The sequence below is a fragment of the Anarhichas minor genome, unplaced genomic scaffold, assembly GCF_050575085.1.
Source record: "Anarhichas minor isolate MPS153535 unplaced genomic scaffold, ASM5057508v1 ptg000017l, whole genome shotgun sequence".
NCBI classification, from domain to species: Eukaryota; Metazoa; Chordata; class Actinopteri; order Perciformes; family Anarhichadidae; genus Anarhichas; species Anarhichas minor.
Genome location: NW_027466463.1, coordinates 3,791,693 through 3,813,163, shown reverse-complemented (window position 1 = coordinate 3,813,163; position 21,471 = coordinate 3,791,693). Strand labels below are relative to the sequence as shown.

Genomic DNA, 21,471 nt, shown 5'->3' with positions numbered 1-21,471 from the left:
GGAGGTGTTCAACAAGTCCAAGGCCATGTCTCTGCCTCCCCACCGTCCGTATGATTGTGCCATCGACCTCCATCCTGGTACGTTCCCACCTAAGGGGCGCCTGTATTCCCTGTCTGCTCCTGAAAGAGAAGCGATGGACAATTATATTAACGACTCCCTGGCTTCCGGTATCATACGCCCCTCGTCCTCTCCTGCAGGGGCTGGATTTTTCTTTGTGGAGAAGAAGGACAAGACTCTCAGACCCTGCATCAACTACCGGGGCTTAAATGAAATCACGATTAAGAACCGGTACCCCTTGCCACTCATCGCAACGGCCTTCGAGCTACTTCAAGGAGCCACCATCTTCTCCAAGCTTGATCTCCGCAACGCCTATCACCTGGTCCGGATCAGAGAAGGGGATGAGTGGAAGACGGCATTCAATACACCTAAAGGACGTTACGAGTACCTTGTGATGCCCTTCGGCTTAACCAACGCCCCTGCCATCTTCCAGGCCCTGGTTAACAACGTGCTCCGAGACATGTTGGACCGGCACGTATTAGTCTACCTCGACGACATCCTGATCTTCTCCAAGAACCAAGAGGAACATGTGCACCACGTCCAGTCCGTGCTTCAACGCCTACTGGAGAACTCCCTGTTTGTGAAGGCGGAGAAGTGCGAGTTTCATGTTCCCACGGTCTCATTCCTGGGTTATATCGTCTCCCAGGGCAGCATCCAGATGGACCCCGCTAAGGTTGCCGCTGTCACTACCTGGCCTGTCCCAAGCTCCTGCAAGCAACTTCAAAGTTTCCTGGGGTTTGCCAATTTCTATCGAGGTTCATCAGGAATTACAGCGCAGTCGCTTCCCCACTCACCGCCCTGACCTCCTCCAAGACCCCTTTCTGTTGGACTTCTGCAGCTGAAGAGACCTTCCAGAACCTGAAGTCCAGGTTCACTTCTGCACCCATCCTCCGAGTCCCGGATCCCCCGCCGAGAGAAACTATGACATTGGTAACCGAGAACTACTAGCAGTGAAGCTGGCCCTGGAGGAGTGGTGGCATTGGTTGGAGGGGACCAAGCTCCCATTCCTGGTTTGGACCGACCATAAGAACCTTGAGTACATCCACACAGCCAAGAGACTCAATTCCCGACAGGCCAGGTGGTCGTTATTCTTCACCCGGTTCCACTTTACGCTCTCCTATCGCCTCGGTTCCCGCAATGTCAAGCCTGATGCCCTTTCCCGTCAGTTCCAGGGGGAGGAGGAATCAGTGAGGGCCGCGACTAGGGGTCAAGCCGGTCCCAGCGCGTGCCCTCCTAACCACCTGTTTGTCCCTCAGGCCCTTCGGTCCGACGTCCTACAGTGGGCACACTCCTCTCCACTTACCTGTCACCCGGGCATCCAGAGGACCCAGGATGTCCTGCGGCAGCGCTTCTGGTGGGTCTCGCTCAATGAGGACACCAGGGAATTCGTCAACGCCTGCCCTGTGTGCAACCAACATAAACCTTCCCACCAGGCTCTGGCTGGCCTCCTGCAGCCTCTCCCAGTGCCTCATCGTCCGTGGTCTCACATCTCCCTGGACTTTGTCACCGGACTACCATCATCTGAGGGCCACACCGTCATTCTGACAGTGGTCAACAGATTCAGCAACCTGGCCCATTTCATTCCTCTCCCCAAACTCCCATCTGCTGAGGAGACGGCTGAACTCATCTGTCTGCATATCTTCCGCCTGCATGGAATTCCAGTTGACGTCTCCGACCGAGGTTCTCAGTTCACCTCCATCTTTTGGAGGGAATTCTGCACTGTGCTGGGGGCCACTGTCAGTCTGTCTTCGGGGTTTCACCCTCAGTCCAACGGTCATATGGAGAGGAAGAATCAGGAGATGGAAACAGCCCTTCGCTGCATGGTCTCCCGGAATCCTGCCTCCTGGTCCCGCCAGTTGATGTGGGTGGAGTACGCCCATAACACCCTGACCAGCTCCGCCACAGGCTTGTCACCCTTTCAGTGTGCTTATGGGTTCCAGCCACCTCTGTTCCCTGCATTGGAAAGGGAAGTTTCCTGCCCATCTGTCCAGACATTCATCCGCCGCTGCTGCCAGACCTGGGCTAGGGCCCGAGCAACCCTGCTCCGGTCTGCGGACCGCTACGCTACAGCAGCTAATCGACACCGCACTCCACCCCTATCTACCAGGTGGGTCAGAGGGTGTGGTTGTCAACCCGGGACCTACCTTTGCGGGTGGAGTCTAAGAAGCTGGGCCCAAGGTTCATCGGGCCGTTCAAAATTGAGAGGATCATCAACCCGGCGGCAGTAAGGCTCAAGCTCCCCAAATCCATGCGCATCTACCCCACATTCCATGTATCCAAGGTCAAACCGGTCCTGGAGAGTCCATTGGTGCCGGCTGCTCCTCCGCCTCCTCGCCTCATTGAAGGAGGTCCGGTCTACTCTGTTCACCTGCTGCGCTCCTGCCGCTGGGGGCGAGGCCTTCAGTACCTGGTCGACTGGGAGGGATACGGTCCGGAGGAGAGGCAATGGGTTCCGGCTCGGAACATCTGCGACCCCCGACTCATCGCCGGGTTTCATAGGCAGCACCCAGAGCAACCGTCTAGGACCCAGACGACTGCCAGGAACACCCAGCAGGTCCCCGGTGCGGACTATGAGAGACCTCCCTCCGGGCCCAAGAAACCCTACCACCTGAACCCCTCTACCCACCCACCCAAATGGGGATTCTGACTCTGCGGCCTCGGAGGAGAAAAACAGAAGAAAAGACTTCGTTTCGTGTTTAGAGGCGTATCTCACAAACGATTTGAGCTGATTGAAATAGAAGCATGTCTGTTTTGTGAGGCGGAGAGTAGACACGCTGTTAGATGAGAAGATTTATATCACTCTCATTTCTGTGCATTGTATGGCGCTGCAGTCAGAGACAATTAGCTTAGCTTAGCATAAAGACTGGAAGCAGGGGGAAACAGCCAGCCTGGCTCTCTCTAGTGGAATTTCAGCAGGCAGCTACCCCTAAAACAAATATAATAACAGTACCCCTGCTTCCAGTGGCTGTGGCTCAGAGGTAGAGCAGGTCGTCGGAACATTATTCTATTGTGTAGGACTTGGTGGCATCTAGCAATGAGGTTGCAGATTGCAACCATCTGAAACTTCTCCCGTGTGCCAAGGAGAACTACGGTGGCCAACGTGGAAACATGAAAAATGCAATAGGCTCTCTCTAGAGCCAGTGTTTGGTTTGTCCATTCAGGGCTTCCGTAGAAACATAGTGACCAGCTCCGTGAAGAGGAGCCGCTCCATATGTAGATATAAACAACACATTCTAAGGTAACGAAGACCCGATTCTTATTTTCAGGTGATTATACACTAATGACAACCTACTTATTAATATCACATAGGATTTCTGCGAACAGATCCTCCTAAATGATACACACGGTACCTTTAACTAATGGAATTCAGTCCAAGTATAAGTTCACTCATTCCTACACATTTTACACAACAGCTGTTCACCACTCGCTGGCCGGCCGGTTCTTGTGTTAGTTTTCGGCGTTAATTAATTAATGCATTAACGCAAAAAAAAAAAAATACCGTGAAACCGACAGAATCTTACAAAATACCGTGATACACATTTTTGGTCATACTGCCCAGCACTGCCTCCAACTGGGGAGAGAGCAGAAGTCTTCTAACACCTCCGGTTCAACATCTGGTATAAAGCAAACAGACCGCAGGGCAAGACTGAGCTTTATCCTGTCAGATAGTGATGACCCTTTACAGCACTGGGGCTGACTGTTTTACAGCCATGTAATAAAACCACTAAGATATCAGGACTGCAGGCCCAATACACTCCCTTCAAGCCAACTGCTTTAAATTACAGAACACTGGGGAGGGAGAGGCGGCTTCATCATTACAGATGGACAAAGCTATCTCTTTGATTCCACTTGAGTTTGTGGACGTATTCATGTGACCTTTACGTCACAACCAAAAGTGAGTGGTTGACAGAAGAGTCAGCTGGGCTGCCTGTCCACCTGCAGAAAAGTCCAGAACATGCAGGCACACAGAGAGACACGTATAATGGTCTCATTGTGAGATAGGGAGAATGCCAAAGCTACAGAATCAGAGACAAAGGCGCTCCTTATTTTTCCTCTTCCAAACCTCTGGAGGAAACATCAGGATCCCTGAGGCAACAGCAGAGGGAAGAAGCACCACCTGAACTTTGAAACCACTGTCTATGCCCCACTCACTCTCACTCTCAGCAGCCTCTCATCTCATTCGCTCCATTGGAGGGACAGACACAACACAGTATCTGCAACATGCTCCAGTGACACATAAAAGCTCTCAGACTAGTTAGATTCTATCTGGGCGACACAGGAAAAACCTCAGTATAAACTTCACAGTCTCTTCAGGGCTCTGTACAGACTAAACACTTGAGTAAATACTGAACTGAATACAATCCAAACAAGTAATGCTCTCCTAATCTAAATTATACAGCGATTATGTGCTACAATTATGTGTTCAAAAGTCTAATTGTGAAGATGGCGCTTTAAATGGCAGGCGGTCATTGCTGTGATTTTCCACTGCACCACACTAAAAATGACTTGTTTATAATCTGTGGCCACTACTGCAATGGGTGGTGGGGAAAAGTCCACATGAGTTCACTCCTCATGAGAACAGCCAGTGCAAACAGTTGTACGATGTCAACTGTTGCTGTGGGCTGTGGAGGAGCTTTCCCAACTGTGATGTCAGGGAGGGAAAAATGAAAGGGTGGCTTTGGTCATTTTTAACCTGGACACTGTAGGAAATTTGGGTTTAGAACTGTGCTTTAAGAAATTATAATAGTGTTTAATAATTCATAATTAAGAAATCATAATTAGAAGTGTCTTGGAATACATAATTAGAAGATTCATAATTGTAGAAGTGTTTTAGGATTTGTAGTTACAAGTGATTTGTAGTTAGAAGTGTATCTTAGTAGAATTTGTAGCACCTTTAGCTCTATGCTTGTGAAACTTGTGAAGTTTTTGCCAAAAGTTGCAAAACCTTTATCTTTATATAGTATGTTTATCATAGAAGTGTTAAGCCATAAAAGACAGTCATTGAATGTATTAAACTGTAAAGAGTAGCAGAGGGATAGACAGAGATTTCTAGACAGGCAATTGCAGCGGACGCAGAAGGAGCATCACCCGAGCCAGGGGGGTCCTAGCTGGCTGAGGAGGAGGAGCCAACTGGATTTAGCCAATAGGAACTACGGACATTATGGGATGTTTTTTGAACTATGTAAGGCGGGAGAGAAAGAAATTCCGGTCTCTTGCTCCTGTACCACTGGGTGGGTGGTAACGTTTTTGGGGTGAGCAGGTCATATTCGGTGTAACTGTAAATGATGTACTCCACTATGCAATTGTTTTAGCATGAGCGGTATTAAATGCTTTGTTTATAATTGAAACCGGCTCTCTTTGTGTAAGAGGCTGGATTACATGCGGTTTCCCCACAGTCTAGAGGTTCCTTGAACCTAACAACACCATGTGTTTGTGTCTGAGTGACTAATGGGGACAATCATTTCTGAAATAGGTTCCAGTATTGAGGGAGAACGCTGCAGACGTCAGCCGCTAAACGGGCTGTATTGTAATCACTCAGATCAACTGCTCACCGTCAATGTGCGTCCACTAAAAGGGCTTTGTTCCTCCACTGACAGGCTCAGATTTTTATTATAAGTGACAATATTATAAAAAGAACCCTAGAGAGAAATGAAATAGTTGTCCTTACCTTCGCTTCCTGTTTGTTATTGTGTCATGTGACTTGTTGAGAGGAGACAACATGAGTGAGAGTTGGAGAGAGAAGCTGTCAGTTGTCTAAAAACATTTTCAATATCATGGCTGAATATTAAGCTGATTTCAACGATGTCGATTTAAGGACGAGACTTCTCCGAGCGAGAAATACAATAACAAACAGAAGGATCAAGTGAAAGGTAAGTAAAGGGTTTATTTCTCTGTACATTGCAGTGTTTTAGGAACTTGACTCATAGTTGGGTCTAAAAGTCACTATATTTTCTGCTGCTTCAATTTCACTAGCTTAGGACCCCACCTCAGCTGAGGGCAAACCTTCGTAGATTATTTGGAGTGTTGAGGAATGGTTGATGGAGATTTAGCCCGTGGCAGTTTGGGGGAGGCTTAGCTGAGGATCCACTGTGGCTCCCGGGCCTTGCAGATCCCCCGGTCTCCATGAGGGATAGGAGGATGATGACTATGGGGTGAGATAACCTTGGGTGGAATGGTTTAACAAGAGGGAGGGAGGGTGGGATGCAGAAAGCACGAGCCAGCTGAGGCTTATTAGCTGAGGGTAGGTATTTGTAGGAGTGTGGCCGGAAGTGGGCGAGTGGCTGAGGCGTGGTCCTGCTCCTGAAATTCAGCTAAATAAATTTATCAACAATTCACTAGCTTAGGATCCCGCCTCAGCTGAGGGCAAACCTTCGTAGATTATTTGGAGTGTTGAGGAATGGTTGATGGAGATTTAGCCCGTGGTGGTTTGGGGGAGGCTTAGCTGAGGATCCACTGCGGCTCCCGGGCCTTGCAGATCCCCAAAATAAGTCCCTCTGAGGAGCAGGTTGCCTGCCCGTGCGCTGGTCGTTTGAGCTGGCGAGTGTAAAGTTGGTAGACGGGTTATCGACAGTGGAGTTCTGCTGGTCGATGGTCGGCGAAATCAAGTAAGGTTTTATGGGTTTAAAGACGGTATTGGATATGGCAGAACCGATGTTGGATGGGTGTCTGCAGGAGGGCGGATCTTCTGAACTTCTGGAATGAGAACCGAGAAAGCCATGGCGTTGCGGTGGCCCAGACGTGAGCTGCATCGAGAACGCGCCCTTGACGGATGGGTGTCGTGGCGTCATTTGATGATTGGGTAAGCGACTGCTAGGTTGTCAGGAGTTTAAGAGATGGACTTGCTGGGCCATCCGTGGCCCCACATAATGGCTGCAGCTACTATTGGTCAGATTTCGTAGCATGAGGGGAAATGACTTGGCATCTGCTTGCGAGATCCGAGGCTGGTCTACGGCAAAACGTCTTCTGTTGTGGAAACCCCCCAAAGACGGCAGAAGGAGCGGCATCGTTGTGTTGGCCAATTGTGTGGGTCCATCGCTGGAAGTGGACGGGGTGGGGGCACTGGCATCCAGGTGTCCCGGTTACGGCAACTTGCTGTGTTTTCTGAAAGTAGGCGGTGGGGGGCACTGGCATCCCGGTGCCAGGAGGGGGATGAGAGGTGATGCGCTGCAACCTGGCAACCCGGAACTTTGTGGGTTGGAGGGCGGAGCTTCAGGGTGCGTGGTGGCGTCACGGTCGTTGGCGTTACGCCGGTGTGTTTTGGATGTAGGTACGTTTGTGTTTTTTAGCCTGGCGTGACTTTAGGAAAGTTGTGAGGAGTTGGCACGGTTTGCTTTGTTGCTTCCACGCTCTTAGCAGGCGGAATATGGTCCAGTTGAAGGTCTCAGCTGGTGCGTCTTCAATGGGGGACCTGGCTGGAGCGCGGAGGGGTGGCGGCGTCTTTGAGCGCGGCGTGCCGGAGTCGTCGGAGGCTCGTTTGGAGGGTCTGGAGCGAGCAAAGAAGGAGAGAGCTGGATTTACATTTCCGTTGTCTACGTCTGGAGGTGGCGGGTCTCCCTCTGCCACCGAGATGTGAGTTATAGGACGACGGCCGTGGGTCTGAATCTTCGTATTGTTGGATTCTGGCGGGTGGATGCAGCTGGTCGGCGAGGTGGAGATCGGCGGGTTTGGCTGCCTGGACCCTCTCGATGGCGGTTGGCGGCGTCTCGTGGGCGGCAGGTCGAGTGCTTCCCTGGGCTGTATGGGTGGCCTCTGGGGAGGCGAACTGGTCGTCGTCGTCGGATCTCCTGATGGACGGCAGGTCCATGTTTTAGGCGAGGTAAGGTTTTTTGTTTTCTCTGCGTGGCGTTCCGGTTGCGAGTGCAGAAAGCACGAGCCAGCTGAGGCTTATTAGCTGAGGGTAGGTATTTGTAGGAGTGTGGCCGGAAGTGGGCGAGTGGCTGAGGCGTGGTCCTGCTCCTGAAATTCAGCTAAATAAATTTATCAACAATTAGACTATTCTCTTTGTCTCTTGTAAGCTCACAGACTTCATGGAACTGCAAAAGTATCCCAATTAACAGACAGCAGCCCTCTCCAGCACTAAACTCAAAATTGGAATTAACACTAAAACATACTAAACATGTCACGTGTTCTATGATTTTGTTTCAGTCGTATAATGCTGACACCAACAACAACTCATCCTTTGAGGTAGAAACTTCCAAGTAAAAAAAAAAAGAAACAACCACAGTCCTGAAGATGTTCAGAGTTTTAACAACTGTAAAAGCAAAAAGAATGGCTGCTGACTGCGGCTAACCCCAACTGCTCCTAGTAACTCCATCAGAAGGAAGCAGGAGTTATCAGCTTGGGTGTAGCAGGTATGTTTGAACCATCTCCAGACAGGCATGGGGCTGTGAAGCCCAGCAGAGCTGTTGAAAGGCAGGAATGCATCTCTCTCTACCATAAGCTACAGCTGACATCCCTGCATGTCTTTTTAGGAAACAAAGCTTGATTGTCCTTCCAATCAAATGTTATCGATACCGATTCGTTATTCCTTTCTGTTTAAGTGTTTTAAGGGGGGAAAAACACCTAAAAATCTCTTGCAATGTCACTATGTGTGTTACTTTTGTGTTTTTCCAATATATCCTCCAGACATTACTATCAGTGCTCCTGTGCTCCTGATGGACTGCACTGATTAATCTTGAAAGCCAGCTGCAGGTTGAGAAAGATTTCATCAAGGTACCGGTATTGGATGTGACGTATGTAACTGCACAGCTCATTGAAAATTTTCACATCTCTTAAATTAGAGGCTGCAGATGGAAGGCACATACCAGTGCTAATAGATGACCATCAAACAAAAAGGGAAGGACTTTGTGCATTCAATAAAGAGTTGAGTAAAATAACAACAATGAGTCTTTACATGTATTGTGTGTGTATCCAAAGCCTGATATATCTTCTTCCTCTGTTCCATAGAGCCCCAACAAATGCACTCCTCCTGTATTTGTATCATCTGTTGCCCAACAGTTTTATGAAATTACGGAGCCCTTTAAAAACATGAACTATGCATATTCTGCATCTTTTTGAAAATGTTATTATCTTAGTAGGACTCAATAGACTTTGGGTTGCAGAGACAGGAGATATAGGAAGACAGACTAAAGGCCCTTTCAGACACAACGAAATTTGCGTTGCACTAGATATTTGGTTTTGTGGACATCTGACAACATGTTCTGGGAAGTCACAGAGGACAGAGCAAAGTAGGCAGAGCTTTGTAGCCAGACTACGTTATTTTGTTGTTGCCAGCAACAACAAAATATGGATGCATCTGTCCGGCGTTAAGAAGCATGAGCTAGCTTTAGCCCTGCTAGCACACGTGGCACTCACTTAGTTGGAGACGTGCTTTAAAGATAGGGCTTATCTCCCAACGTCTCGATATCAGAGCAAACTTGTGTTGTACAGTTTCAGGGAAGTCAGACAAGATTAATGTCTCCTCCATTTTACCTTCTGTGCCTGGCTGGCGTCCTCGTTTCTTTTGGCCACGCCCAAAGTACTTTGGCGGCGAGCTCAGCCGGAGTAATACACACAAACTAGATACTATGTTTACTGTACCATACTGTACATGTACACAGGCGAAAGGGTTCTGACCTTCTGCTCCTTGCTCTTTCTTTGCAGTCCAATGTTGAGGGCCTCTTCTGCTTCCAGCTTGGAGCTGGTACTGCTGATCTCCAGGTCCTTCCTTCAGAAAGAAACAGATATTCAACTCTACATTCCTTTAACCAATGGAGTCAAACAAATACACTTCAAAGACAATTTCATCAAGCCCAATATTTAATCCAAATCAAAAACCAACTCAGTTTGAATGAATACAGAGTTAAAATGGATTAATCCTAACCCTAACGGAAGACGGTAGATGCTTGACTGTGATAGAGAGCTGCGAGCACAGGAAGCTGAAGGTTTGCAGTTTAATGGCTTTGCTGAATGTGTGATACTGAAAAGGAGAACCTCTCCTCGATATGCCAGATGTTATCTTCTCTCTCAACAATCTCCCACATCATAAACTTGTAGGCGAAAACATAAGCAACCCAAGCTGACATATCACAGCTCTTGTTGTCTCCAGGTGGCTCACCATAGAGAACAATGGTTAGAAAGAGGAATATACAAGAGTTGGAGATAGAACTCTGATTTCTTAAAGAATGCCTGAAATGAAACTTTCCCCAAATCTCCCCCAAAAGTAAGAGATATTTCCATTTCTTTAAATGTTCTGTAATGGCTGTGACGTGACTAAAGAGATACAATGATATGTTCTCACTTCTCTCACAGGTAGTGACACACTGTCAGTGATGCTGTGCAAAATACCAAAAAGCAAAATCACATTTATGTGATAAAGCAAGTAATGCAGGATGCTTTTATGTGTGCACTTTATTCTGTTTAAAGTGTCATTAGTAACAGTAAGTTGTTTCATTCCACAATTATTTATGTATTCATTGCATCACACTGTATATGCATCTGTAACATGCTTTTTAATCAAAACATAATGTGAAAAAAGCTTCCTTGAGTTTGGAGCTGAGTCATACTGAGTGACAGACTTCATATTCTCTATTGACTGTTTGGAAAACACAGCGCCTTAGCAACAAGGTGAGTCACTCACGTTATTAATGCTCACTGAGAAATGCAAATATTAATGCCAAGGAAAACAAGTTTAAATTTCATATTGGAGATGGAATTGTTCAGGGATCAGTGTGCTCAGTATGTAAGTGTGAGTGTGTGTGTGTGTGTGTGTGTGTGTGTGTGTGTGTGTCTGTTGGTTCTTGTCTTCGGTTGATTGTTGCTGCAAGGTAAAGTACGGTGAATGATTACATTCGCTCTCATATTACTGAGGGCGGATTGCAACATGTTAGGATGTTATTGAATGCCGGGGGGTTCGTACATTCAAAGTGGAGATAACAGGACTGTGGAGCAGATATATTACATATTACAGCCTCACACTCCAGCCCTTCTCCCCCAAGACAGGCGCATCATATCACAATGTCAAGAACGTTTTGAAGTCTATCACTTTGTCTCTCTCCGGAGGTTGACACATATGATCCCAGCAGCTCAGATTTCAGGGGGATGTGGGTTAGACCTGCACATGCATGTGCTCTAGTACGAGAGTAAATCTCATGATAAATCATTTCACATCATTTCAGTCTGGACCTGACAATAGAGTTCACATCGGCCAATACCACAATTTAATTTCAGCTTCAGAGATAGATTTTGTTGTGTCGGCCCTAATAGTAGTTCAGCTGGATGTCATGTTCTTTTCTTTTGCCGCCCCATTTTGTTATGCAACCCAATAACGACATTTGATTTTTTCACATAGTGTAAAATCTATGATGTGAGTGTGCATGTCTTTGACCTTTTGATGAGGTCTTCCAGTCCACTCCTGTTCTTCTCCATCTCTCCCAGACTCTCCTGTGTAGATCTGGTGTCACCCTCCAGCTTCCTCCTGCTCTTCTCTAAATCACCACGCTGACGGCGCTCCTGCTCCAGCTGGTACTCCAACTAAACATGGACAACGTAACATGAAGTACAAGACGCAAAATACAATCATAATGCAACACAGCTGCTAAAGGTTTAGTTGGAAGTAGGGTTCAACTGTAGTATAGTGTATATTATCCCCTGACATTTTGTGCCAGTAATCAATATCTTTTTTACTGAACATTTATTACACTTGAGGAGTATTTTAACTGTTTAATATACTGAACTGAACTTTATGCATATCTTTCCACAGATTTGCCAAGGTTGACTTGCTTGGCTGACTGGGTTACGATTAAGTCCAATAACTTTAAGTTTCCATTCCTTAATATTATTGTCAAATAGTTGGATCATGACCTTAATATTACTACAGTATTTAATGTGAGCAGCATGTGTTCTCCTGTTGGATGCAAAGGTTAGATCAGATTAATACTGGTCTTATGCTGACGTTTTCTTAAATAAACTGATGTAAAGACTGTTTGTCTTTAGATGAGTTAGTCATTTTAATTTTAATTTCTGCGGTGTCAAAACCTAAGAAAAGCATGCCTCCTGGTTTAGTCTGTATGTTACATCAGCATAGCCTGTGTGAAGGTCTGTTTAGTTGACCTCTGTAATGGGACCAAAACTTTGTTTCATATTTTGTAAATAGTTTTCTGAAAATAAAACCCTGCTTTTGTAAAACACCTATGAGTCCTCATGCCTGCTAGCTTGGCCCCTCATAGTGGGTCACTAGGGGCCCTTCCCTTTCACGTTGCACATACTGTAGGAACTTGATCCATTGTTAACATAAACATATTAATTAGTGGAGAAAAAATAGGAAAAATAAATATTGTGCATAGCAATGTAGTAAATGTGAACTTACATCTTCAGCTTGCATCAGTAGCTTGGTTTTGTCTTTGGTCAGCAGGTTCACCTTCTCCTCTTCACTCTGCAGGTCCTCAATAGCCTGCTTTTGGGGTGAAACAAGATGCTTGAGCCTGGGCTGCACATGTGTCCCTTAATCACTGATGCACCATAGCGTTGCCTCACCTGTCTGCCACATTGGTGCTCGGAACGAAAATGTCAGAAGTGATCCTCAGTTTGATCTAATGGATCAGACATTTCCTCTCCTTCTTCCCATCAACAGGGAACAAAAGCATTGGAACACCAGTGACTCTGTGCCTGAATTTACTAGATCGAATTCTAAGTCAATTCATCTTTTTACAAGCTTCCCTTTGTAGTCCAGACTAAATCCATAATCTAGAACATATTCAACAAACAGGAAGATAAGGATGCTAAATTTCTCCCACAGATTACATAATAATGCAGACTGCTATTGTTGGATGGATACATCATTTCTGCCATAGAGTATGATGAGGGCGTTGAGGGTTAAGACTTCTTTAGATTTCCAAGCATCTGCTTTACTTTTCAAAGTGGCGAGTGCTGTGTGTGTGATGGGGAGCACATTTATTATGAGTGCCACTTTTGGCAGGTCCACAGGCCATATGGTTCTATTCTAAACTGATGTTTTCATTTTCAGTCGTGAGGTATCTCTCCATACTCTGATAAATGGGACGTTGCTATTGATTACACTAATAAACAATCACAAATAAAGCCAGACAGCAGGACCTGCTGTCTAAGTACTGGTGTGATTTACATAGTTTTCACTGAGCGTAACATAAATCTTCATTATAGCTGACTTCATGCTATATTGTAATAGAAGAAGTAGAATTTTATTTTAGACATTAAAAACAAATCTAAACACAGGAATTTCTAAATAGCTGTTTGCAGAACTTGCAACCATATATTAGAGTTATCATTAGCAAATAGTTTGTTCTGTTGACATTTTACTCGTCATGGGGGTGATGTAGCAAAAAGAAAAAACCTCAAACTTGATTGAAATCTCTACATGTATAATTTTTAGGCATTCGTGTGCCATTGATTGTTAGATTTGGCCGGTCATCACGGTCCCTTAAACTGGATTTAGACTGAATGAACATAGACTGAAACTATTCAGGTCAAAGTTTATGGAACGTCGTGACTCGGGACATCTAATGTAGCCAGCTATCATTTATGAAACCTTTTGACTGAAAACATTGTGCATGCTGTGATATCTCAATTTTCATGTTCGAAATTGTGCAAAAAAAGAAAATATTTGGAATGACATAATTAAAGATATTGTACTATGTGGAGTTTCTGACTACTAGCGTGTTAAGCAATGTTTTTACGAGGTCGCAACCTTTGGTTCTGAAGAGTGAGGCCAATGCAGAAGTGTGTTAAACTGGCATTTACTCTACTGCCCATCATGGGGCGACTCCTCTGGTTGTATAGAAGTCTATGAGAAAATGACTCTACTTCTCTCTTGATTTATTACCTCAGTAAACATTGTAAACATGAGTTTATGGTCTCAATCTCTAGTTTCAAGTCTTCTTCAATACAGCATGATGTTCATTTAGTACATTATGGTCCATTTAGAGTCAAACAGACCATAAAGCAGGGGATGCTTTAGGGTGGGGCTACACGTTGATTGACCAGAGACGTGCACGGAGTCTCTGTCACTCCTCCACCGTCCAAATATGGCAATATATATGTTCACTGGTTGCAAAAAATCCAAGATGGCGGAGGCCAAAACGCAGAACTCGAGGCTTTAAAACGTCAGTCCACAAACCAATGGGTGACGTCACGATGACTACGTCCACTTCTTATATACATTCTATGGTTTTTACAGGTGGGTCCAGGTATTTTGTATTGTGCTTGCACATGTGTAGTATGTGCATGATTAAAATATTTTTTTAAGTCTGCTTAGCAGATGTTTTATGAGGACAAAATGCGTTTTTGCAATAACAGATTTGTTAGACTTCAATGTACAGTGTGTGGTGAGAAACACTGAAGAAAACTCCACTGGACACCTCTAATGTCATTCCTGTCATCTTAGAAATGTATTAATAACCCTCGTGATTTCATCAGGGTTTTTCTTCCATTATAGGAAATGTAGAATCCAGTGTTTCTGTATCTTGACCTACCTGAAAGACTAGAAGTCAAACTATCTCAGCTTCTACTGCTTCATTTTTGACCATTTATTTTTTATCTGTCTCTCTGAAGTCCTCCAGATGCAATTGAATTGCTTCAAAACTGTATCACTAAAACACTAATATCCTACCCAGAACCTTTACAACATTCACTGTGCTCTCACCTGGCTGAGCTCCACCAGATGGTCTTTCTCCTGCTGGAGCTTCTGCACAACCTCGTCCTTTTGAAAATGCTTTTCAAACAGCCTCCTTACCTCACTGTCTGTGGACTAAAAAGAGAGAACTGTCATAAACAAAAATTACACTTTAAGACATATATAATTCCCGTGACTTCATATATTATTAGACAATTGATAGTCTGAATCATCAATCCAATCACAAAAAGTATCATGCTAAGTATAACATTTGTCTTCATTTACAAGATTCTGTTCTAATCTACCTCTTCTTTCTGTGGTTATGAATGTTTTCCTCTTGGGCAAGCAGCCATGATGGCTTGTGACCACAGCGGTTTCCATCTGCAATCTCTGACTTTGCTTTATCTCCTTACATGACCGAAACAGACGTCATTATTTTTCCCTCTCTCTTATAGACATGAAAGCTTTATTTGCATGTGAAATCCTGGCTCTGTTCCTGGACTGCAAATGTGACCCAGCAGACTGGAGGAGAGATATATTGTGGTGTCAGTTTGTTTTACAATACATTTCAGAACGGACAGATAAATTAATTCTGCTCTAAACTTCAATGCTTCGCGTCAAACACATCATGTTCTGTCATAATGACTATTATGACAGCATACCACAAATATTAAACACTGTCACGTCATTTTTTTCAAAGCCCTGCATCAACTCATCACACAGGTCTGGTCTTGTTGCATCCACTATGAAGGAGTCCTCTCACACTTCACCACGAAGGAGACCAATTAGCCAAGAAAACCTTCATGAAGCCAGAGGATCAAGTCCTTAAAGGTGCTTGATATGGAATTTAGAGCATGTCTATTGCCTCCGCACGGCTCTCAACATGCTGACAGTTGAGATGGCGGCTAGCGGCTAGCAGTGCTAATAGCACGCACAGTGTAAACAGCATCCGATCCGTGCGTACACAGCTAACAGTGTTTCTCTGCAGGGGAACCAGGCGCTATATGCTTCTGCGTATATGGGATTAGTCGGGATGATATTATCGACCGTAACTGACGAATGAGCGCAGTGCAGAGTGGCCATCAACTAGCCCATGGGGCACAACAAAGAGACCCACATGTACTAAAATGCACAAGGCCAGCACGCCGCGCCATATGTAAACAAAGCACAGAGAGGCTCGGACCACAACGACTTCATTCTCCTCTCAGGTAGATATTACACCGCTGTATATTTACATTTCAAATAGTTTGCTGCTATACTAATGTTCTCAATCCCGTAAGTAGAACCTTTAAGACCATGACCCAGATCAAATGAATCAGTGTGAATCAGAGGTTAAATCAACTCCACCCTGCTTCTCTTTATCACAATCTGCAGTGTTGTGAGTACAGTACATTCTTGTGGCATTCCTGAACAAAGATAGCATCTTAATCCTTTAAGACACCTCAATTAAACAGATAAAGGGGTTTGGTGAGGTGGGGTAACGGAGAAGTGCTTTTAGTGTCTACACAGAAGGGACAGCTCACAGCATGAAAAAGTCCTCCTTCAAGAGTTCAAGCTGGAATTATCAAACAAAAAGGCATGTAACTGTGACTTGAAATTTATAACACAGATATAGGTCAAACTGAGTAGAGACATAGATAGTTACTTTATTAATCCCACGAAGGGAAATTTAGGTAGGGTTCCCTGCTCTACTACCTTTTGTAGTTCATAGGGCTTTACTTTAGGGCAACGGTTTATGTATATGTGCCAAGCCGTCACTGTACAGGGGTACAGCAGGCTAACAATACATATTCATAAGATCGTGATTGTAAAATAACGTTAGCCTTGGGTGTGCCTGTTGCGGAAGTAGACATCTTTTCAGCCAGATAGCACACTAGCTAACTAACACTGTCTGCAATCAACTCCTTGATCACAACAAAATATTTTAAACTATATTGCTGCTCACTTTAGAAAGCTGCAAGAAAACGTGTTCTTTGTTTAGATTATCAGACAGACAATGTATCATAGCTGTTTGTGTCTGCATGTGGATATGAACCCACGGTGGCTAACTTTACCATCAGGGAAGATAAGCTAGCTAAGCTAGCGTCAATGACGTGACGATGTATGAACCATAGACTGTATATAAAGTTCTTTATACAAATTAAATCATTACACTGATCTATATGTTTGAAACAGATAATCACGGTTATGGAAAGGGGAAGTTTTCTCCACATCACTTACTTTACTCAGAGCAGCTGTCAGAGTCGTCAATCATGAAATCACACCCCCTTTTTAATAGCATCAAAGAATCAATTAAAATGTTACACCTAAACATACATCAGAGTAATAACAACTACCTAAATGACAGAAAGAATCTTTGGTCAATATTTATTCAACATGTACTTAGATTTTTTTGTTTGGCCCATGTCCCATCCGCTAGCATGAAGGGGTTGGGTTTTATGACATATTCTGCAGCCAGCCAGTAGAGCAGATGTCCATCTTTAGTCTATGGTTCAAAACAAATTGATGGACTTAAACTTTATTTATGCATGAAGGCACATACACTGAATTTGACCTCTGCATTTAACCCATCCTAAGCATAGGATCAGTGGGCTGCTGTGAAGTGCAAGGGTAGCAACTTGGGGTTCAGTGACTCGGTCATAGACAGAAATTGACTGACAGTTACAAAGCCCTCACAAAGTCTCTGGTCTTCAGAGACACAAACTTGTGCGAGTCAGTCACACTATGCCGAGCGCAATTGAAAAGCTGCAGCTGTAAAAAAAAAAAAGCCTGCCTTCCATTTTAAAGCCTATTGTGACCTGTTACCTTTGGGAAAGGGTTTGTTAAGTTTTTGAAATGTTCTTTATTTTCATCGTAACTATTATTTACCAAAGTTGCCAGTGTGCAAAATGTTACCTCAGTCTGCAGCAAGAGGATGTTGTCCATCTTTTAAACTACTGTCTCAGTTTTTTTTAAAGTGAGGGGTTTATCACTGGTGGATGTTATTCACTTCACTCGAGGAAGGCTCAACCACACACATTTTGACTTCCTTGTGAAGCGGAAGCACTAGTTGTTTTCTGATCCACTTAACTACGTAAAAGTACTTCAAACCCTTAGAGGGAAACCTGATTGTTTCAGTTAATGTTTTCCCAATTTGCAACAATTTGATGTGAAGGAAAACTTTGAGAATTTTGAACATTAGCTTATTAGCTTCCTTGCCTAGTTAGATGAGAAGATTGATACCATTCTTGAATGTCTCTATGCTAAATATGGCAGCTTAACACGAAGACTGGAAACGGGGGAAGCAGCTTGCTTGGCTCCGTCCTAAGGTAATTGAATCCTCCTACAAAATGTCAGACTTATCCTTATACTGATCGACCAGGAGTGGAATAAGCAAAACTTTATTGGAAACACATCGCTCAAACATAAACTAATTCATTGTGCACCAATATCGCGACAACATGAGAAAAGGCTGGTCAGCTGGAGGATAATGTGTAAGTGACCTGCTTAAAGCAATAATGCCTGCAAGCTTCAGGTTTGTGAAAGAAAAGACCACCTGCTTCTTTGTATCTGTACAAATGCACTAAAGAAACAAAAGTTTAGGACTCAAAAGAAATTCAAATTTTGTCATCTGATTGTTGACTTTCCACATTTGACCTACTTTGATTTATAAGAGTTGAGATAAACAGCAGCTTCAGATGTTATCATCCGATTGAATGGGTGTTATCAGCAGTTCTCAGCCTCATAGATATGTGTTGGGAGGGGCCTTCTACACCTACTAGTATGTTCAGAAGGTCCTTATCATCTATTTACCTGGTTGATCACCGATACAAATAAGAAGACAAGGTCAACCTCTACTGGCCGTAGTAGCGTGAAACCACCGTACTTTTGTTACATAACTTACATACTTATTTTAACCCAAACCCTATGTTTTCCAAAACCTTAAATAGGTAATTTCGTTTTAATTCCAAATTATTTGTGTTTTGAAATTTACATTGACATAACTTTCTAAGTAGCAACCATCGGCCAGGAGCCTATCCTGTGGCGAGGTTCACACAATGTTCTACCTGTTTATCGCACGCGGCCACAGTCAGGGTGCTCTCCAGATCATCCAGGTCTCTCCTGAGGCTGCTGCACTCCGCCTCCAGTCTGTCCCTCTGGAGGGCCAGCTGGGCTGAGCAGACCTCCTCTTCCTCCAGACGGTCTGACAGGCCTGACAGCTGCCGCTCCAGCTCGCGCCGGGCCTTCTGTAGCTGGACGCAGCGCTGCTCGGATGCCTGGGCACTCTCCTGCTCCTGGACACAAAGAGAGTTAGATCTACATCTGCTGATGTCAGTGTTGATGTCAAACAGTACTTCATACATTTGTTTGTTTTTCCTAATTATTTTTCTTATTTTCATGTACCATATATTTCAGATTTTGGGTTGTCAGAAATTAATTTGTGGTGGACACATTCGTGATTCTTTATCCAGATGTCCTGCTGTATTTTGCACAACTTTGTGTGAATCTGGAGCCCAGTATAGAGCACCTGCTTACTGGGGCTTTTGTTAGATTTCTATCACAAGCTTAGAAAAAATAATTCCATCCTTAAACCCTTTTCTTTTGACAATTTACAAATTCTTGATGTAGTAATTCCCATTGACAAAATATCAATATTTTGCTTGTCAGCTTTTTAAAGCACAAAAAACTAACATGAACATATGAAACATTGCGTTAGTTCATGCAGGACACGGAAGTCATACGCCCCCAGCTGTAACCAGCCGACAGCCAGCCGATTGAATCATAGCTTCCAATCGGCCACACACCAATCACAGCCCACTCTCACTTCAAGGAGGTTTATTTAAATATGACTCCCTCCTCACTAATTCATTCTACATCCACGCTGTTACAGACCGCACTGCTGGCAAAGCTTTGCCTCCTCCACCCCAGCCTCCACCTTTTTAGTTAAGAGTTCATCTTTTCATGGCAAATGGTTGAAATGTATTTAAAAAATGTACTTCTGGCACATTCCTGTAAACCCTTGGGGGTTGGTGCTCGGTGCTCCCCATCTTAGCTTGGTAGCTGCTGGCTAATCCGGGGAGCATTCAAAGAGCGGAGCCATCATCGGCAAGTTTAACTGTATTTCCATTTGTTGCAATAAATGGTTAAAATATATGATGAGTGTTCCTGACTGAATTATCCTAACATGACTATAACCAACCTGTAAATATGTGCTAGTTTTAATGGGTAGACAAACCTAACAGCGAAAGGAAAGGGAGAGTGACATTTTTTTGTACAAATAAGTAAAAGGCTGAGGGATGAAACATTAATCTCAAGGGATTTGCTGAATAAAAGCATCTGAAGCAATGATAGAGACAATTTGTTCATACAAAGAGGATCTTACCGCACAAGATGAAACTTATCCTCCCTCAAGCTAGAAGAAACCTTCCCTTAGTTCAATTGCAGTTGCCTTAATATATCACAGCTGAAGAGGCAACACAGTGACGTATAGTATGACTTGATAAGCAAGTTCTACCAAACACCAGATGACTTAGTCAATAGCCATCCATAACAGGAGTGAAAAGACCTGATTGTGAGAACCTTCTCTGGTTACTGTTACTTTCTTAAGGACCATCCATCATAGGCAAGGCATTTGGAGTGAGCTAATAGCATACCCAAATAACTGGGCATTTGTGAAATGATCAGACGACCACATTTCCATCTGCTTTTATTTCTACAACAGTACTTGGTTTGAGCTATTTCCCTGCCTTTTCTGAAACCTCCACATCCTTTTCATCTTTGTGTCAAGTTATTTGTACCTTTATCACTTTCACCTGGTGATAGCTGAGCAGTTGCTGGCAGGTATGACAAGAAGATCAATCTTAGCTTCAACACACAAAGGATGCGTGCACACAAATATTAACTAAATTTGACACTTAAAGATATTGTGGAGTAATGTCTACCTGAGTAGAGAGTGAAGTCTCTCTCCCTCTGTGTGTTGTTATCAGAGCTTCTTCTTGCTTTGTTGAAGTTGGCCGGCAGCTCGCGCTTGTGTGTCTGCAACGACCACTGCGGTTTTGTGTGATTGAATACAACCTACAAATGGCTAGCCCCCCGTCTAGACAAAACAAAATCAAACTCATCAAGCTGTCCGCGTAGCAGCGGCTGAGTCGCGGCTATGTACAGGAATGTGTGCACTGGTATAGTTCCGTTAGCTGTTATCCCTCCACTGTGAGCGCAGAGTAGCAGATGGGGGTTGGCGGAGATGCACTGAGCTGTGGCATCACTAATAGTCCCTAGGAGTGGTGAAGGTGGCGGCTAGTCCATGTCGATGTGTCCTTGAGCAAGACACTTAACCCCATTCACGCACCGTAGCTACGGTGTGTGAATGTGATATAATGTGATAGGCAGTTGTCACTTGCAATCAGTGTATGAATGGGTGTGAATGGGTGAATGATGACAAGTAGTGTGAAAGCGCTTTGACTGGTCGAAAAGACTAGAAAAGCGCTATAAAAGTACAGTCTATTTACCATTTAGGAGTCAGCGGGCGGTCAATGGCACTATAAAACAGGCAATAGAAGGTGTTTTGACAAAGTGTGAGTCATCACAACCACGAGAGGTCCAGGAGCCCGCAGCCATAATTGGCCACCCAAAATATGATGCAGTTTGCTGCAGCAGAATGAGAGATTAGACGTGGACAGACACAAAGGTGCACACACACTCACTCATGGACGCACACACGGACCGATCTCATGATCTTTCCAGTAGAGAAAATAACTCAATTAATGATGGCTGTATTCCTTTTAGCTGCTTGGGTCACACTATCCTGG

The 21,471-nt window shown here is 44.4% G+C and overlaps 1 protein-coding gene across 1 annotated transcript in view; it reads right to left on the bottom strand.

Moving 5' to 3' along the window:
- LOC142951253 (putative uncharacterized protein MYH16) overlaps positions 1 to 19,710 on the bottom strand; it is a 40,609-nt gene extending 20,899 nt beyond the window's left edge. Inside the window, exons 1-6 of the mRNA XM_076092746.1 lie at positions 19,660 to 19,710; positions 18,730 to 18,957; positions 14,714 to 14,818; positions 12,404 to 12,490; positions 11,423 to 11,568; positions 9,673 to 9,763 (exon numbers count right to left, since the gene is read on the bottom strand). Of these exons, the coding sequence (XP_075948861.1) occupies positions 9,673 to 9,763; positions 11,423 to 11,568; positions 12,404 to 12,490; positions 14,714 to 14,818; positions 18,730 to 18,957; positions 19,660 to 19,710 (708 nt within the window). The remainder of the gene's footprint in view (positions 1 to 9,672; positions 9,764 to 11,422; positions 11,569 to 12,403; positions 12,491 to 14,713; positions 14,819 to 18,729; positions 18,958 to 19,659) is intronic.
- Between the last annotated feature and the right edge of the window lie 1,761 nt (positions 19,711 to 21,471).